This window comes from Amphiprion ocellaris, chromosome 18 (assembly GCF_022539595.1).
Source record: "Amphiprion ocellaris isolate individual 3 ecotype Okinawa chromosome 18, ASM2253959v1, whole genome shotgun sequence".
Taxonomy (NCBI): domain Eukaryota; kingdom Metazoa; phylum Chordata; class Actinopteri; family Pomacentridae; genus Amphiprion; species Amphiprion ocellaris.
Window position 1 is genome coordinate 11,187,382 of NC_072783.1, and position 11,967 is coordinate 11,199,348.

The 11,967-nt window shown below is 40.5% G+C and overlaps 1 protein-coding gene across 2 annotated transcripts in view; it reads left to right on the forward strand.

The window, feature by feature from the left end:
* The window catches only part of jmjd1cb (jumonji domain containing 1Cb), a 148,053-nt gene extending 138,145 nt beyond the window's left edge, over positions 1-9,908 (forward strand). For both annotated transcript variants that reach the window (XM_023265186.3, XM_055004364.1), the window contains 11 exons: positions 1,180-1,414; positions 1,523-1,743; positions 1,969-2,313; positions 2,934-3,102; positions 3,199-3,289; positions 3,447-3,577; positions 3,900-4,022; positions 4,186-4,325; positions 4,442-4,618; positions 5,500-5,631; positions 8,517-9,908. In XM_023265186.3, the coding sequence (XP_023120954.2) occupies positions 1,180-1,414; positions 1,523-1,743; positions 1,969-2,313; positions 2,934-3,102; positions 3,199-3,289; positions 3,447-3,577; positions 3,900-4,022; positions 4,186-4,325; positions 4,442-4,618; positions 5,500-5,631; positions 8,517-8,606 (1,854 nt within the window). In that variant the 3' untranslated portion in view covers positions 8,607-9,908. The remainder of the gene's footprint in view (positions 1-1,179; positions 1,415-1,522; positions 1,744-1,968; positions 2,314-2,933; positions 3,103-3,198; positions 3,290-3,446; positions 3,578-3,899; positions 4,023-4,185; positions 4,326-4,441; positions 4,619-5,499; positions 5,632-8,516) is intronic.
* The last annotated feature ends 2,059 nt before the right edge of the window (positions 9,909-11,967 follow it).

The window sequence follows — 11,967 nt, forward strand, 5'->3', positions numbered from 1 at the left end:
TTGAAATGGTTAATTTCCTCACTAATTAAGTTTGACTTCTAAATATGCAGAATTGCAGGTATTTGATCATAAAATTATGTTAATTCTATCATATATAAAAAATGACAAATAAGGATAAAACCAAGTGTTTTAGTAAGATGTTGAGAATCACGTGCCGCCAGATCAGCTTCACTGCACCTTGGCGTTGATTCTCCAAGTCTCTGGAACTCCACTGGAGCAAACAACACCATTCTTCAAAAAGATGCTCCCTCATTTGGTGTTTTGATTAGAGCGGAGAGCGCTGTCTAAAACGCCAGTCTGAGGTTTCCTATAGCTGCTAGACTGGGTTGGGATCTCACACATGATCCACACCATAATTGTCCTCTTCAAACTATTACGTGACCCGTCATGCAGTGTGAATGGGTTAATCGTCATGCTGTCAGAGACCATTTCCTTCAGGGTAGAAATGTTTCGTCATGAGATAAAGGTGATCGGTAAAAAAAAAAAAATAGCTATGATTAGAAATGAGTCTTCCTTCTGAGGGGTAAAGTGGACCCAAACCATGCCAGCAAAATGCCCCCACAGCGTAACAATTTTGCAGCTGTTATTGACTAAATTTGGTACTAATTTATCAGGTGGAAATTTCAAAAAACAACCTAGAACTTAAGGGATTGAGGAACGAACAGCTGTTCTTGGACGGTAGTGTTGAGTAACGTGAGGGCTGTTATCTGCACTCAGTGTTAAACTACTTCATACTACTATGTACTCTGGTTTGGGGATAGAGCTTCCATCTTGCATGTCTAATGAAGACACTTGTTGAGCTTCCTGCATAATGTTTTAGTCACAGCATGCCACAAATGAAACCATGTAACCAGTTGAATGCAAAGGGAATTGTGCATTTATTAATATGTGGATATATTCTGTTGAACAATACACAAACTTCTGTCTTATGTCAGCTGGACTGATGACATATTAACCATTATAGTGTTGCTATGTATATTGTGGGTACCTAGATTTAGCCTTTTACTAGATAAATACTGTGATGGAGGAGCAGTTTAAGCTTTTCTAATTTAAAAACATGTTGACCACTGTGGAGACTAACAATTTTCACCTTTGCTCTGTGACTTGAAGGTAGATTTGTGTAATAAGTTCAGCCAGTTAATATTACTCTTCTTTGTCACCTCTGTGTCTGTGTACCAGGTTCTGCAGAATGTGCTGAACCACAGTAATAAGCTGTCTCTGGTGAAAGCTGAGGCAGGCTCTCAGCAGAACTCTGACCAAGTAGGAACCAAGGCAGAAACTAACGGTGGAGGTGGAGGAGGAAGCAGTCCAGACAGTGATTCTGGAAGTGCTCCCGTCACCCCACCAGAGTCCCAGTCTCCTCTACACTTCCTGGCTGACCTAGCAGAGCAGAAATCCAGAGAGGAAAAGAAAGGTGAGAGGAAAGGGGAAGGTTAGGAATCAACATATCCAGCACTTTGAAAGCATGCTGCTGATTATTAATCTCTATTTCTGCTCTACCTCCTTCCTCTTTCTCTAACAGAAAACAAGGAATCACTGCTGCTCGGTAAATCCATGAAGGAAGACAAGGAGGAAGACAGCCTTGAAGTCCTGCAGCAGTGTAAAACCACTTCACTGGTGGCGAACAGTACAGAGCAGGGTTCCACACTCAGAGATCTGCTCACTACCACAGCAGGGAAGCTGAAGCTGGGTTCTACTGATGCAGGAATCGCCTTTGCACCCGTCTACTCTACTGCTTCACAGGTACGCAACCCACATATCTATGTTGTGGTCAGTAATTAAACATCACTGATGTGGAGCTGGTTACTTGCTGTTTCATCTGTAGAGTGTTTCATATGAACCAACATTACACTTAGTTTATCACCGAGTCCTGTCCATGTTTCAGCTGTTCAAAATGAGGAAGAAGTCTGCTTTGTAGTTTTATATATATTTTTTTAATATGGTTGATCCCCTTCCCTCCTTTTATAGACTGGAAAGGGTGGACGGACCATGCCCAATATCCTCGATGACATCATTGCTTCAGTAGTAGAGAATAAAATCCCTGCCAGCCGCCAGAACATTACCACCAAGCTGTCAATCAAGCAAGAGCCTGTCACCCCCAGCATCAACAGCAACGTCCCAGCTGTTACTGAGGCTGTCAAACCAGACAAGAAGAAGTCAGTACCTGTAACCACAGCTTTGCCAGAGGATTCAACCAATCAATATCCAGACATTCCTCACTGCTGGTTAAACAACAGACGATTACTGTGGCTCAAAGATCACCGCAACCAAAACAACTGGAAGCTGTTCAGACAGTGCTGGAAACAAGGACAGGTATCAGTCTTGACCTTGATTTATACTTCTGTTTTGAATTTACACCATGGCTTTATGTGCACCTCCCTGGAAATGTAATGGCACAGTACACAACAGCTGTGACTGATCCACTTGCTGTAAAGATGGCATATTGATTTGTCTAAAGATAATGCGACTGTGAAACAGAATATAATAAGCTGTAATTGTATCTCTTTTGCTCACCGTGCACTTCATGAATCAGTATTCTGTCAATGTAGTCATTTGCTGTTTTCTAGTTTTCATAGCTCCACCAGTTGGGTGAAAGACTCGATCAATTCCAACGTCTTCTCTTTTTTTGTGTGTTGCACTAATTTTGGTAGAAGCAGCTGTTTTTATCCATTTATTAGTTCCAACTTCAGCATGATCTCTCCGTTTCAGTCACAGTTGTTTGAAGTGTACAAAGAAACTCGATCCAGTGGCGTAGAAACCCCACCGTTAGCTAGTGTGTTTATGTAATTGACACGAGGCCACTTGTGAAGGTTTTGTGTTGAGTCACCACAGATGGTTACAAATCAAACTTTACAGTGAATAGGAGCAGCTGTACTGAACAGAAAAATAAGTAATTTCTTGAGAGATAAATGCTTGGTTTTGTGTTGGTGTAGCCTGTGTTGGTGTCAGGGATCCATAAACGACTGAATGCCAGTCTGTGGAAGGCTGACTCCTTTAACCAGGAATTCGCAGACCACCAAGGAGATCTCCTCAACTGTAAAGACCAGGTGGTGTCCAACTCTGGGATCAAGGAGTTCTGGGATGGATTTGAGGATATCACCAGTAAGTTCAGCTCACTGTTGCGCTTTGATTGGCTTTATAAATACATTGATAAACCACCAGGGAATCAGTCTAACTAAAATCATTGTACTTGTTCAGAGCGACCCAAGTCTAAAGATGGAGAACCAATGGTCTACAGACTGAAGGACTGGCCGTCTGGAGAGGAGTTTATGGCTCTCATGCCCTCAAGGTACACATGTCCTTTAACTCTTTTTCTCTGTGCCTAAATGCTAATGCTAAAAATGCCAGTAATAATTATGTTCATTATTTTTTAAACAAAGGTCTAAAGATGCATAAAAACTGAAAGAATGCTCGTGAGCCCATCTAAAAGAGATGATTTGTTGCAGATATGATGACTTGATGAAGAACTTACCCCTGCCAGAGTATTCTGATCCAGAGGGGAACCTTAACCTGGCCTCCCACCTGCCATCTTTCTTTGTCAGGCCAGATCTGGGGCCGAGACTCTGCTGTGCCTACGGTAAGAAGCAAAATTTAGCAGTGATTTAATGCTACCTTTCAACGATTGTCATTTTGCTTAAGTCTTTGTACATGAATACCTTGTTAATAAATAAATAGGCAAGGAGATAAATAATTTGGTAGCTTAATTCTGATCTATTAGTAGTTGGAAGTGTAGGACAATTGTTCTCCTTAAATAATCTCTGAATACATTTACTTCTGGATTTGTATGGACAGATCACCAGTCTATCTTAGAGCTACACAGAGAGACAGACTGTGTTTTCATTTACAATGTTAGTCTTCCTGTCCCTGCTTCTATGAACCAGTTTTGTCCTTCTCTGTAGGTGTAGCTGCATCTCAGGACCAGGACTTCGGGACTGCCAACCTCCATGTGGAAGTCTCAGATGTGGTCTCTGTTCTGGTCTATGTGGGAGTAGCCAAAGGCAATGGAGTCTTGTCCAAAACCGGTAAGACTTCAAAATAATGTGGAGTGACCTGAGAAAGTTAAGAAAGCTTAGTTAGCAAAGACAAACATGGTTGGTTTTTAAGGGAAGGTTTGTTTAGTTCAGGAGTCTTTCAGGATGTTTTTCTGACCGACTAAAAGACTAACTAATGATTATATGATTCTAGGTGTATTGAAGCGTCTGGAGGAGGAAGATCTAGATGAGGGGGTTCGAAGGAGGCTGAAAGACTCCAGTGAAACACCGGGGGCACTGTGGCACATCTACCTCAACAGGGACATGGACAAGCTCCGAGAGTTCCTGCACAAGGTCAGCACTCGTTTACAGATACTGAATTACTGCAACCGCCTCAAAGGACAGCAGTGCCTTTCAGTGCAGTGTGTCCCTCACAAACCCTTTTTCCTCCCCTTCACCAACCACTGCAGCTCTGCAAGGAGCAGGGATTGGACGTGACACTTGACCAGGACCCAATCAGAGAGCAGGGCTGGTACCTGAGCAGGAAGCAGCGTCAGCGGCTGTTGGATGAGTATGGAGTTCAGGGCTGGACCGTAGTTCAGTTCCTGGGAGACTCTGTCCTTATACCTGCAGGAGCCATGCACCAGGTAAAATATCAACACAGATCACTTCATTGGACAGAAAATTAAAGTTTTCCTCCTACTAAGCTTTGACAAACACTGGTTGTCTATATTTTTTTTCTACATTAACATGAATCACAAAGAGAGCTCTCCATTTGAGACCCTGACGTAGCTGTGCGTTCAAGTGAAATTTAATGTTTCTCTTAATTTTGTGAATCCCAATAGGAAAGGCAAACCAGCAATGAATGTATCTTGCTGACAAATCCAGTGTATAAATCAAAGCCTGATGTATGCTTTTTTCTGTACCACAGAATTCCAATGTTGCCAGAAATCAATTTGAAGTATATTTTTGATTCACAGTGTGGTACTGGGTGACATGTTCATTTATTACTTCTGACTCATTCCTACATACACCGTCCAGCTGCCGGAAAACAGCAAAAGATTATTCCGCCATTGAAATAGTTTAAAAACTACAGTTTATAGAAAGGTCTTTGGACAATGTGCCTTTAAAAAAAATGTTACAATATAGTATTCCACTCTTTTAAAGACTTCTGTCTTGAGTAGGAACTACTGAGCTTGGAGATAACGGCCACAGACTTTGAGTTGCATCAAAAAATATTTTTTATCTTAATGAAAAGCAAATTTTCTGTCCTCACATGCATAAATCACGTACATTTGTATTCAGAGTTCAAACTTCATATATTTAAAATGTCTCGTGTACTTATTGCTCATACTTTATGAACACATGAAATTTTGCACAATGATGCTTCGCTTTATGTCTAGATACTACAAGATGTAAATTACATGTTATTCTCCCTACAGTTGTGTTAATTACCAGTCACTTTAGGATGTTTGCCATGTGACACTTTCTGTTGTTTTAAAAGCTCTCTCTCCTTTCTGTGTGTCAGGTCCAGAACCTCCACAGCTGTGTTCAGGTCATCAATGATTTTGTGTCTCCTGAGCACGTGGCCAGCTCCTTCCACCTGACCCAGGAGCTGCGTCCCAATAAAGAGGAAGTCAACTATGAGGATAAACTACAGGTACTTTTCAACGTTACATTGCACAAGATTTTCCATTTTTATTGTTCTGAAAGCCAAGAGCTGCTATACTTGAGGGCTCTGGCAGGTTTGCGAGCACCAAAATGCTGGACTGCACATTTAGTTTTAGGGTTACGGTTGGAAATAGGTGTAGGTTAGAAAATAGATAGAAAATAGAAAATGGATGGATGAACCCATTCTTGACGACAGTGCCCCCTTGAGTGCAAATATTTCACTAAAACAATTCCACTCCTCACTATTTTTGGGGAACATTGAAGCAGCATGATTCACTTGGCTCCGCCCAAGATGCATGCGACTGGTTTAAAGAAACACAAATTAGACCAGGGTTTGTTTGTTTTTTTACCTACAGCCCACTGATAGACTGTTATGCACTACAGATTAGGCTGGGCCAAAGGAAACTAGACATAATGTAAGAGTTAGGGTCAGGCATTTAGTTCTGATGGGTAACTTAAGGCAAAGCTGTTGGAAAAGCACATCTTTCATGGGTTGCCACAAAGATAGGAGTACAAGGATGTGTGTGTGTGTGTGTGTGTGTGTGTGTGTGTTTGTGTGAGAGTGAAGTAAGGACAGGCAGAGTGAGTCATCATCAGTGATGTTCTGAGGACATCGAGTCCCTCTGCTCTGAATAGACTCTACACACACATCCACCCATATAGACAGGATTGTAAATGAGGTGTGAGTCATCCTCCATCTCCTGTCGGTGTGTGTGTCTGTCAGTTTGTACTGTGCAGAAATAAAATAGGGAACATCTCTTTTTGGTTCTGCTGCTGGAAACAAGATGACTCCAGACAGTAGTCATCATACAAACAGAATCCTGCTGATTCTAAATACAGTTATAAGCAATTGTTTACATCCACTTGCAAAGACCATATAGATCATGGCATTCTTGAGTTTCCAGTGACTCTTAAAACTCTTAATTTTCTATGATGGAATGATTGAAACTCATTTTGGCTCTTTCATAGATTTGTTACAGGTCCTCTGGAAATATGACAGAAGGTGCTTGGTCAAAATGCACAAACAGCAACTTGAATTATCAGATAATGGTGATTTTCTTAGTGCCATGACCTCTTACAGGTCACCTCCATGCGTGGGGGTTCAGGCATATGGGTTCTGTAAAGCGTCTGGAGACAATTTGACCTGTAATTGGCACTATATAAATAAAATTGAATTACCTTCTTGTGAATGATTTCAGTTGACTACAGCTGCAGACTTCTGAGCCAGTTTATACAGGGCCCATTTGATATCCTCTTCAGACTCAGCCAAAGAGCTTGAACTCATCAGGACAGTTACTCGTAGACATTTCAAAGAAATGGTTTCAGATACCAGAATCGACTGTGGAGACCATTGTTTCTACACATAAAATGCATGGCACTGTTGTGTCACTGCCACAATCATGAACAAAATACAGGCCATCATCTGCTGCTGACAGACGATTGGTCAGGATAGTCAAGAGTCAACCAAGAATCACTCAAAAGCAGCTGTGCACTGAACTAAAAGCTGCTGGAACACAGATGTCAGTGTTCACAGTCAAACATGTTTTATATCGTCATGGGCTGAGAGGCTGCCATGCAAGAAGAAATCCCTTCCTCTAGAAGCTCTACTGAAGTTTACTGCTCATGACATGCACAAAAAATGACTTTCTGGAAAAAGCGTTGTAAAACAAATTGAGCTATTTGGCCAGAATGATCAGAAACATTTTTGGAGGAGAGAAGCTGAGGCCCTTTACCCTGAGAACACCAAACCCACCGTCAAGCATGGAGGTGGTAGTATTATGCTCTGGGGCTGTTTTGGTGCTTTACACAAAGTACATAGAATAATGAAGAAGGACGATTACCTCCATATTCTTCAGAAATCCCTAAAGTCAACAGCCAGAAGGTTGGGCCAGACAGTGATCCCAGACACACATCAAAAGGGGTGAAGAAATGGCAACATCAGAATAGAACCAAAGTTTTAGTCCTGACTTGGATCCTATCAGGAACTGTGGACTGTGATGCAAAAACAAGTCTTTGTCAGAAAGCAAACAAGTTTAGATGAACTCCACCAATTCTGTTGAGAGTACCGATCAAAGATAAACCAGAAGATTGTGGACGGCTACCAAAAGAACCTAGCTGAGGTGAAAATGGCCATCCATCCATCCATCCATCCATCCATCCATCCATCCATCCATTATCTATACACGCTTAATCCTCATTAGGGTTGTGAGGGGCTGGAGTCTATCCCAGCTGACTTAGGGTGAAGACAGGAGACACCTGGACAGGTAACCAGTCTATCACAGGGCTACACAGAGAGGCAGACAACCAAGCATACTCACATTCACACCTACAGACAATTTAGAATCACTAGTTAACCTCAGCATATTTTTGGACTGTGGGAGGAAGCTGGAGCACCTGGAGAAAACCCACACATGCACAGGGAGAACATGCAAGCTCAATGCAGAAAGATCCCAGGACGCGAACCGGGGATCTTGTAAGTGCAACATGAAAGTGCTAACCACCACGCCACTGTGCAGCCCATAGAAATGGCCAGAGGACGTTCAGACAAATATTATCATTGCTGTATTTACATGTTTGACCCAGCAGATTTTGTCATATTTCTAGACGATCTAGAACTCTATAAAAGAACCAAAATGCAGGATTTTTTGTTGTTTTTTCGTGACAGAGAGACATGGGTTTCAGTGATTCCATCATTCCATTCATTCAGAATTAGAACAGCGTTAAAAACTCAACACTGCAATGATATACATGGTCTTTACAAGTGTCTGTAAACTTTAATCCTCAACAGTGAGATAAAAAGATGGAATAGAAGCAGTGAAGTTGTTGAACCTATGTCCTCCTCCTTCTCCTCCCCCTCCTCCTCCTCCTCCTCAGGTGAAGAACATTCTGTACCACTGTGTGAAGGAGGCAGTGAGCTCCTTGAAGAGAAGCAGCTCTGAGATGGACGAGGAGGAGAATTTATGACACCTCTTCCTCCTCCTCCACACCTTCCAGAGAGGGCCATGACTCCCTTCAGCACTTCACCACACCCTCCTCACGGGGAGGACCGCGTCACATGACTGCAAACGTTTGCCGTGTCAGAGCTAGTCACGTGACCCAGGGGAACTCATGGCGTGAACCGCACCGGCGTCACACATCCAGGTGACCAGTTAGAGGCACGACCACCTCCATCATCACCCCAAACCTTCAGTGCCAAGAGGAGACAAACACGAGACCAGAGTGCCGCTGGACTAGCAGGGATTAGAGCTCTGTAGGCTCAGGAGGTAACAGCAGCAGCATGTTGGCTGGGACACCTGTTTAAGCCACTGACTGCAGTGAAGAGACCACAAACCTCTGCTGGAAACAACTGACCTCATTAGTGTGACTTGTAGTGCATTCTGCAGAGCGCCCCCTGCTGCTCACTGACTGTAATCTGAAGGGCCGGAGCTTTAATCCCTGTCTGTAGCAGTCGCCCAAACAAACGTCTTGGACAGAAGATATTGCTGATCACAACAGCATCACCAGCAGCATCAGGATCAAAACTTACATCTCTGATGTTTTTGAAAATAAGAAAAAAAAAAAAAAAAGATTTGAGGGGAAAAAAATGCAAACCAGAAATCTCAGAATTTTCAGTCAGCAGTCTTAGCTGCTTCCTCGTTTGTTATTCCCTCTGTGATATGTCTGTTCTCGTCCTTTTTTTCTAATTCTTTCTGTATGTTGCAGTTTTGTTTTTGGCTTTCTTTTTCATACGACATGGTTTTGTTTCCTCTGTGAAGATGTATTTATTTCATAGTTCTATGATAATGCAATGTTATTGAGACAAAAAAAGCATTAATGTAAATGTGAGTTGTACAGTTTTTTTTTCTTTTGCTATGTGGTTTTCAATTGTAATACGGCTCTACTGTGATGGAGGACACACAACGCGTGCACGCTCACACACACACACACACACACACACACACACACACACACACACACACACACACACACACACACACACACACACACCAGCTAATGCCTGCAACTTTGGGAAATGTTGATGCTCTACAGTCCTCATGCCATAAATACATTTTCTGAAAAATGAACTGCCAAACTATTGTAAAGACTGTGTAAAATTGTATTATGTAAAGGAAAAACTAAATGGCTTATACACTTCAGCATTTTATTAAAAAAGTATTCGCTGTAAAATTGAGACATTTACAAAAAAGATGTAATTTATTTAAGAAAAGAATTGATTGTCTTGTTTTTGTTAAGATTTACTATGGTGAACTTTTGAAGTTAAAAGACTATAATATGTAAATATATACATATATATACATTCACTGAGGTATTTTTTTAAAAAACATGGCTTGCTTCAATTTCAAATTTTAAAGTGCAAGTGTTACATGCTTTGTACATTGAAGTTCAAAAGGGTTTTACATTTTCCATTAAAATGGATTTATCAAACATTTGGTTTTGTGTGTTTGATTGTGGGGTTTGATTCCTGATGACGGTTCAGAAATATCAAATGAATGACTCTTACTTAACACTGACAGCATTAGTTTACAAATTCTTTGTTCAACTTTAACAGTTTTCTTCCCTAGGGCCGACTAACAGCCAGACAGAACAGAGAACAAACTTGAACTGATTACATAATAAATTCTTAACACAAACTGATACATGCCAGAATCCCACACACACACCCTCGCACAGTGACGGCAAAATCTACAGTACATCCAGCCGTCATCTCATCAGTTACACTAGAACTAATAATGTGATGGCCATGCACAGTTTTTTGTTTGGGTGTATTTCTGATCTCTCTGTCTGACTTCATGCCACTGAGTTGCTGGAAACTGAGTGAAACTGAGTGGACGGTTCTGGAGGACATTCTTACCTGAGCCACAGCAGCCTGGAGGTGGTACAGTCACTGAAAACGTTATTAGACCACCCTTGTTTTCTTGAATTTCTTGTTCATTTTAATATCTGGTACCATTAAAGGTATATTTGTTTGGATAAATATAATGATAACAAAAATAGCTTATAAGAGTTTAAGAGCTGATACCTAGACATTTTCCATGATTTTCTTGAGTCACTGTGTTTCCTACAGATGTGTTGAGATGAATCTACAAATGTTTGTTGGGTTGGAGCTGGTCGATGTAAAAGATCAGACTGTGGTTGGAAGGTTTGGGTTTTTGTTCCTGACTCTCAAGAATGGTGAAGTCCTGTTTTCTCTGTTCTAGTGATGCATGACACGGCGAAGGTAAAGGCAGAATTAAAGATGTTCTTCCAGCAGAAGAACAAACTGATTAGAGCGAGTGACTGCTCTGATTAGAACTAGACCTCAGGATGGACTCTCACTGTGTTACAGATTGTATATATATATATATATAATATATATATATATATATATATATATATATATATATATATATATATATATATATATAAAATAAACCCAAATATAGACAAAAAATGGCAAAAAAATAAACTAAGAAAAATAAAGGAAAAAAAATATATATATAAACCCAACTATAGTAACAAAATTTAGCATATATATATATATATATGTGTGTGTTTGTGTGTGTATGTATATATATGTGTATGTATAAATACATATATATGTAAATATGTATATATACAATATAGAAAACAATAATAAAAATAACAATAATAAAAAATAAAGCTGATGTTGTATTTTTGCAACAGTGGATTTTACAAGGTTAAAATACCCCAATCAGAATCTGATAGTCTTTTTTTTTTTTTTTTTTTTACAGGAGTATGACCTTGAAATCCAACATATTAAGGGCACTGACGATAGAAAAGCAGACATCCTGTCACACTCACCATCAGCCCAGTGTGGAGATGATGTCTGAAGTATTTTGGTAGCCTACTTCATTCACCTTATTACTATCAATAGTATTATTCACTGAATACTCCTTGCTGACGTAGCCTGTGTTGGTTTCCATTTCTGTCACAGCATTGGTTTTGACAATTAAATGAATACTTTGTCTTTAATTTAGCTTTATCGTTGCATTATTGTATCAAAAACATAGTGTAATATGTATATTTTCTGTTGCTGGATACATAATCAGCTTTTATTTTTGTCAAAATGATAGAAAGCTGCAGTGTAGCTGACTCTCTGCATGCTGTGCATTGTGTGTTCATCTCCACATGGTGGCGCTGTTGCACCATGGTAGCTGTGTTCACTCTGAACGTGTCACCTCTGACATTGTTCAACTTTGAAGTGAAAACAGTAACTCCCTGCAGTAACACACCTTTAAAATGAGTTTTTCTTCACAGTGTAGATAGAAGACCAAAAGAGTAACTGTACAAAAGTGTGTTTCTGAAAGTCTTGTTTAATGAACTT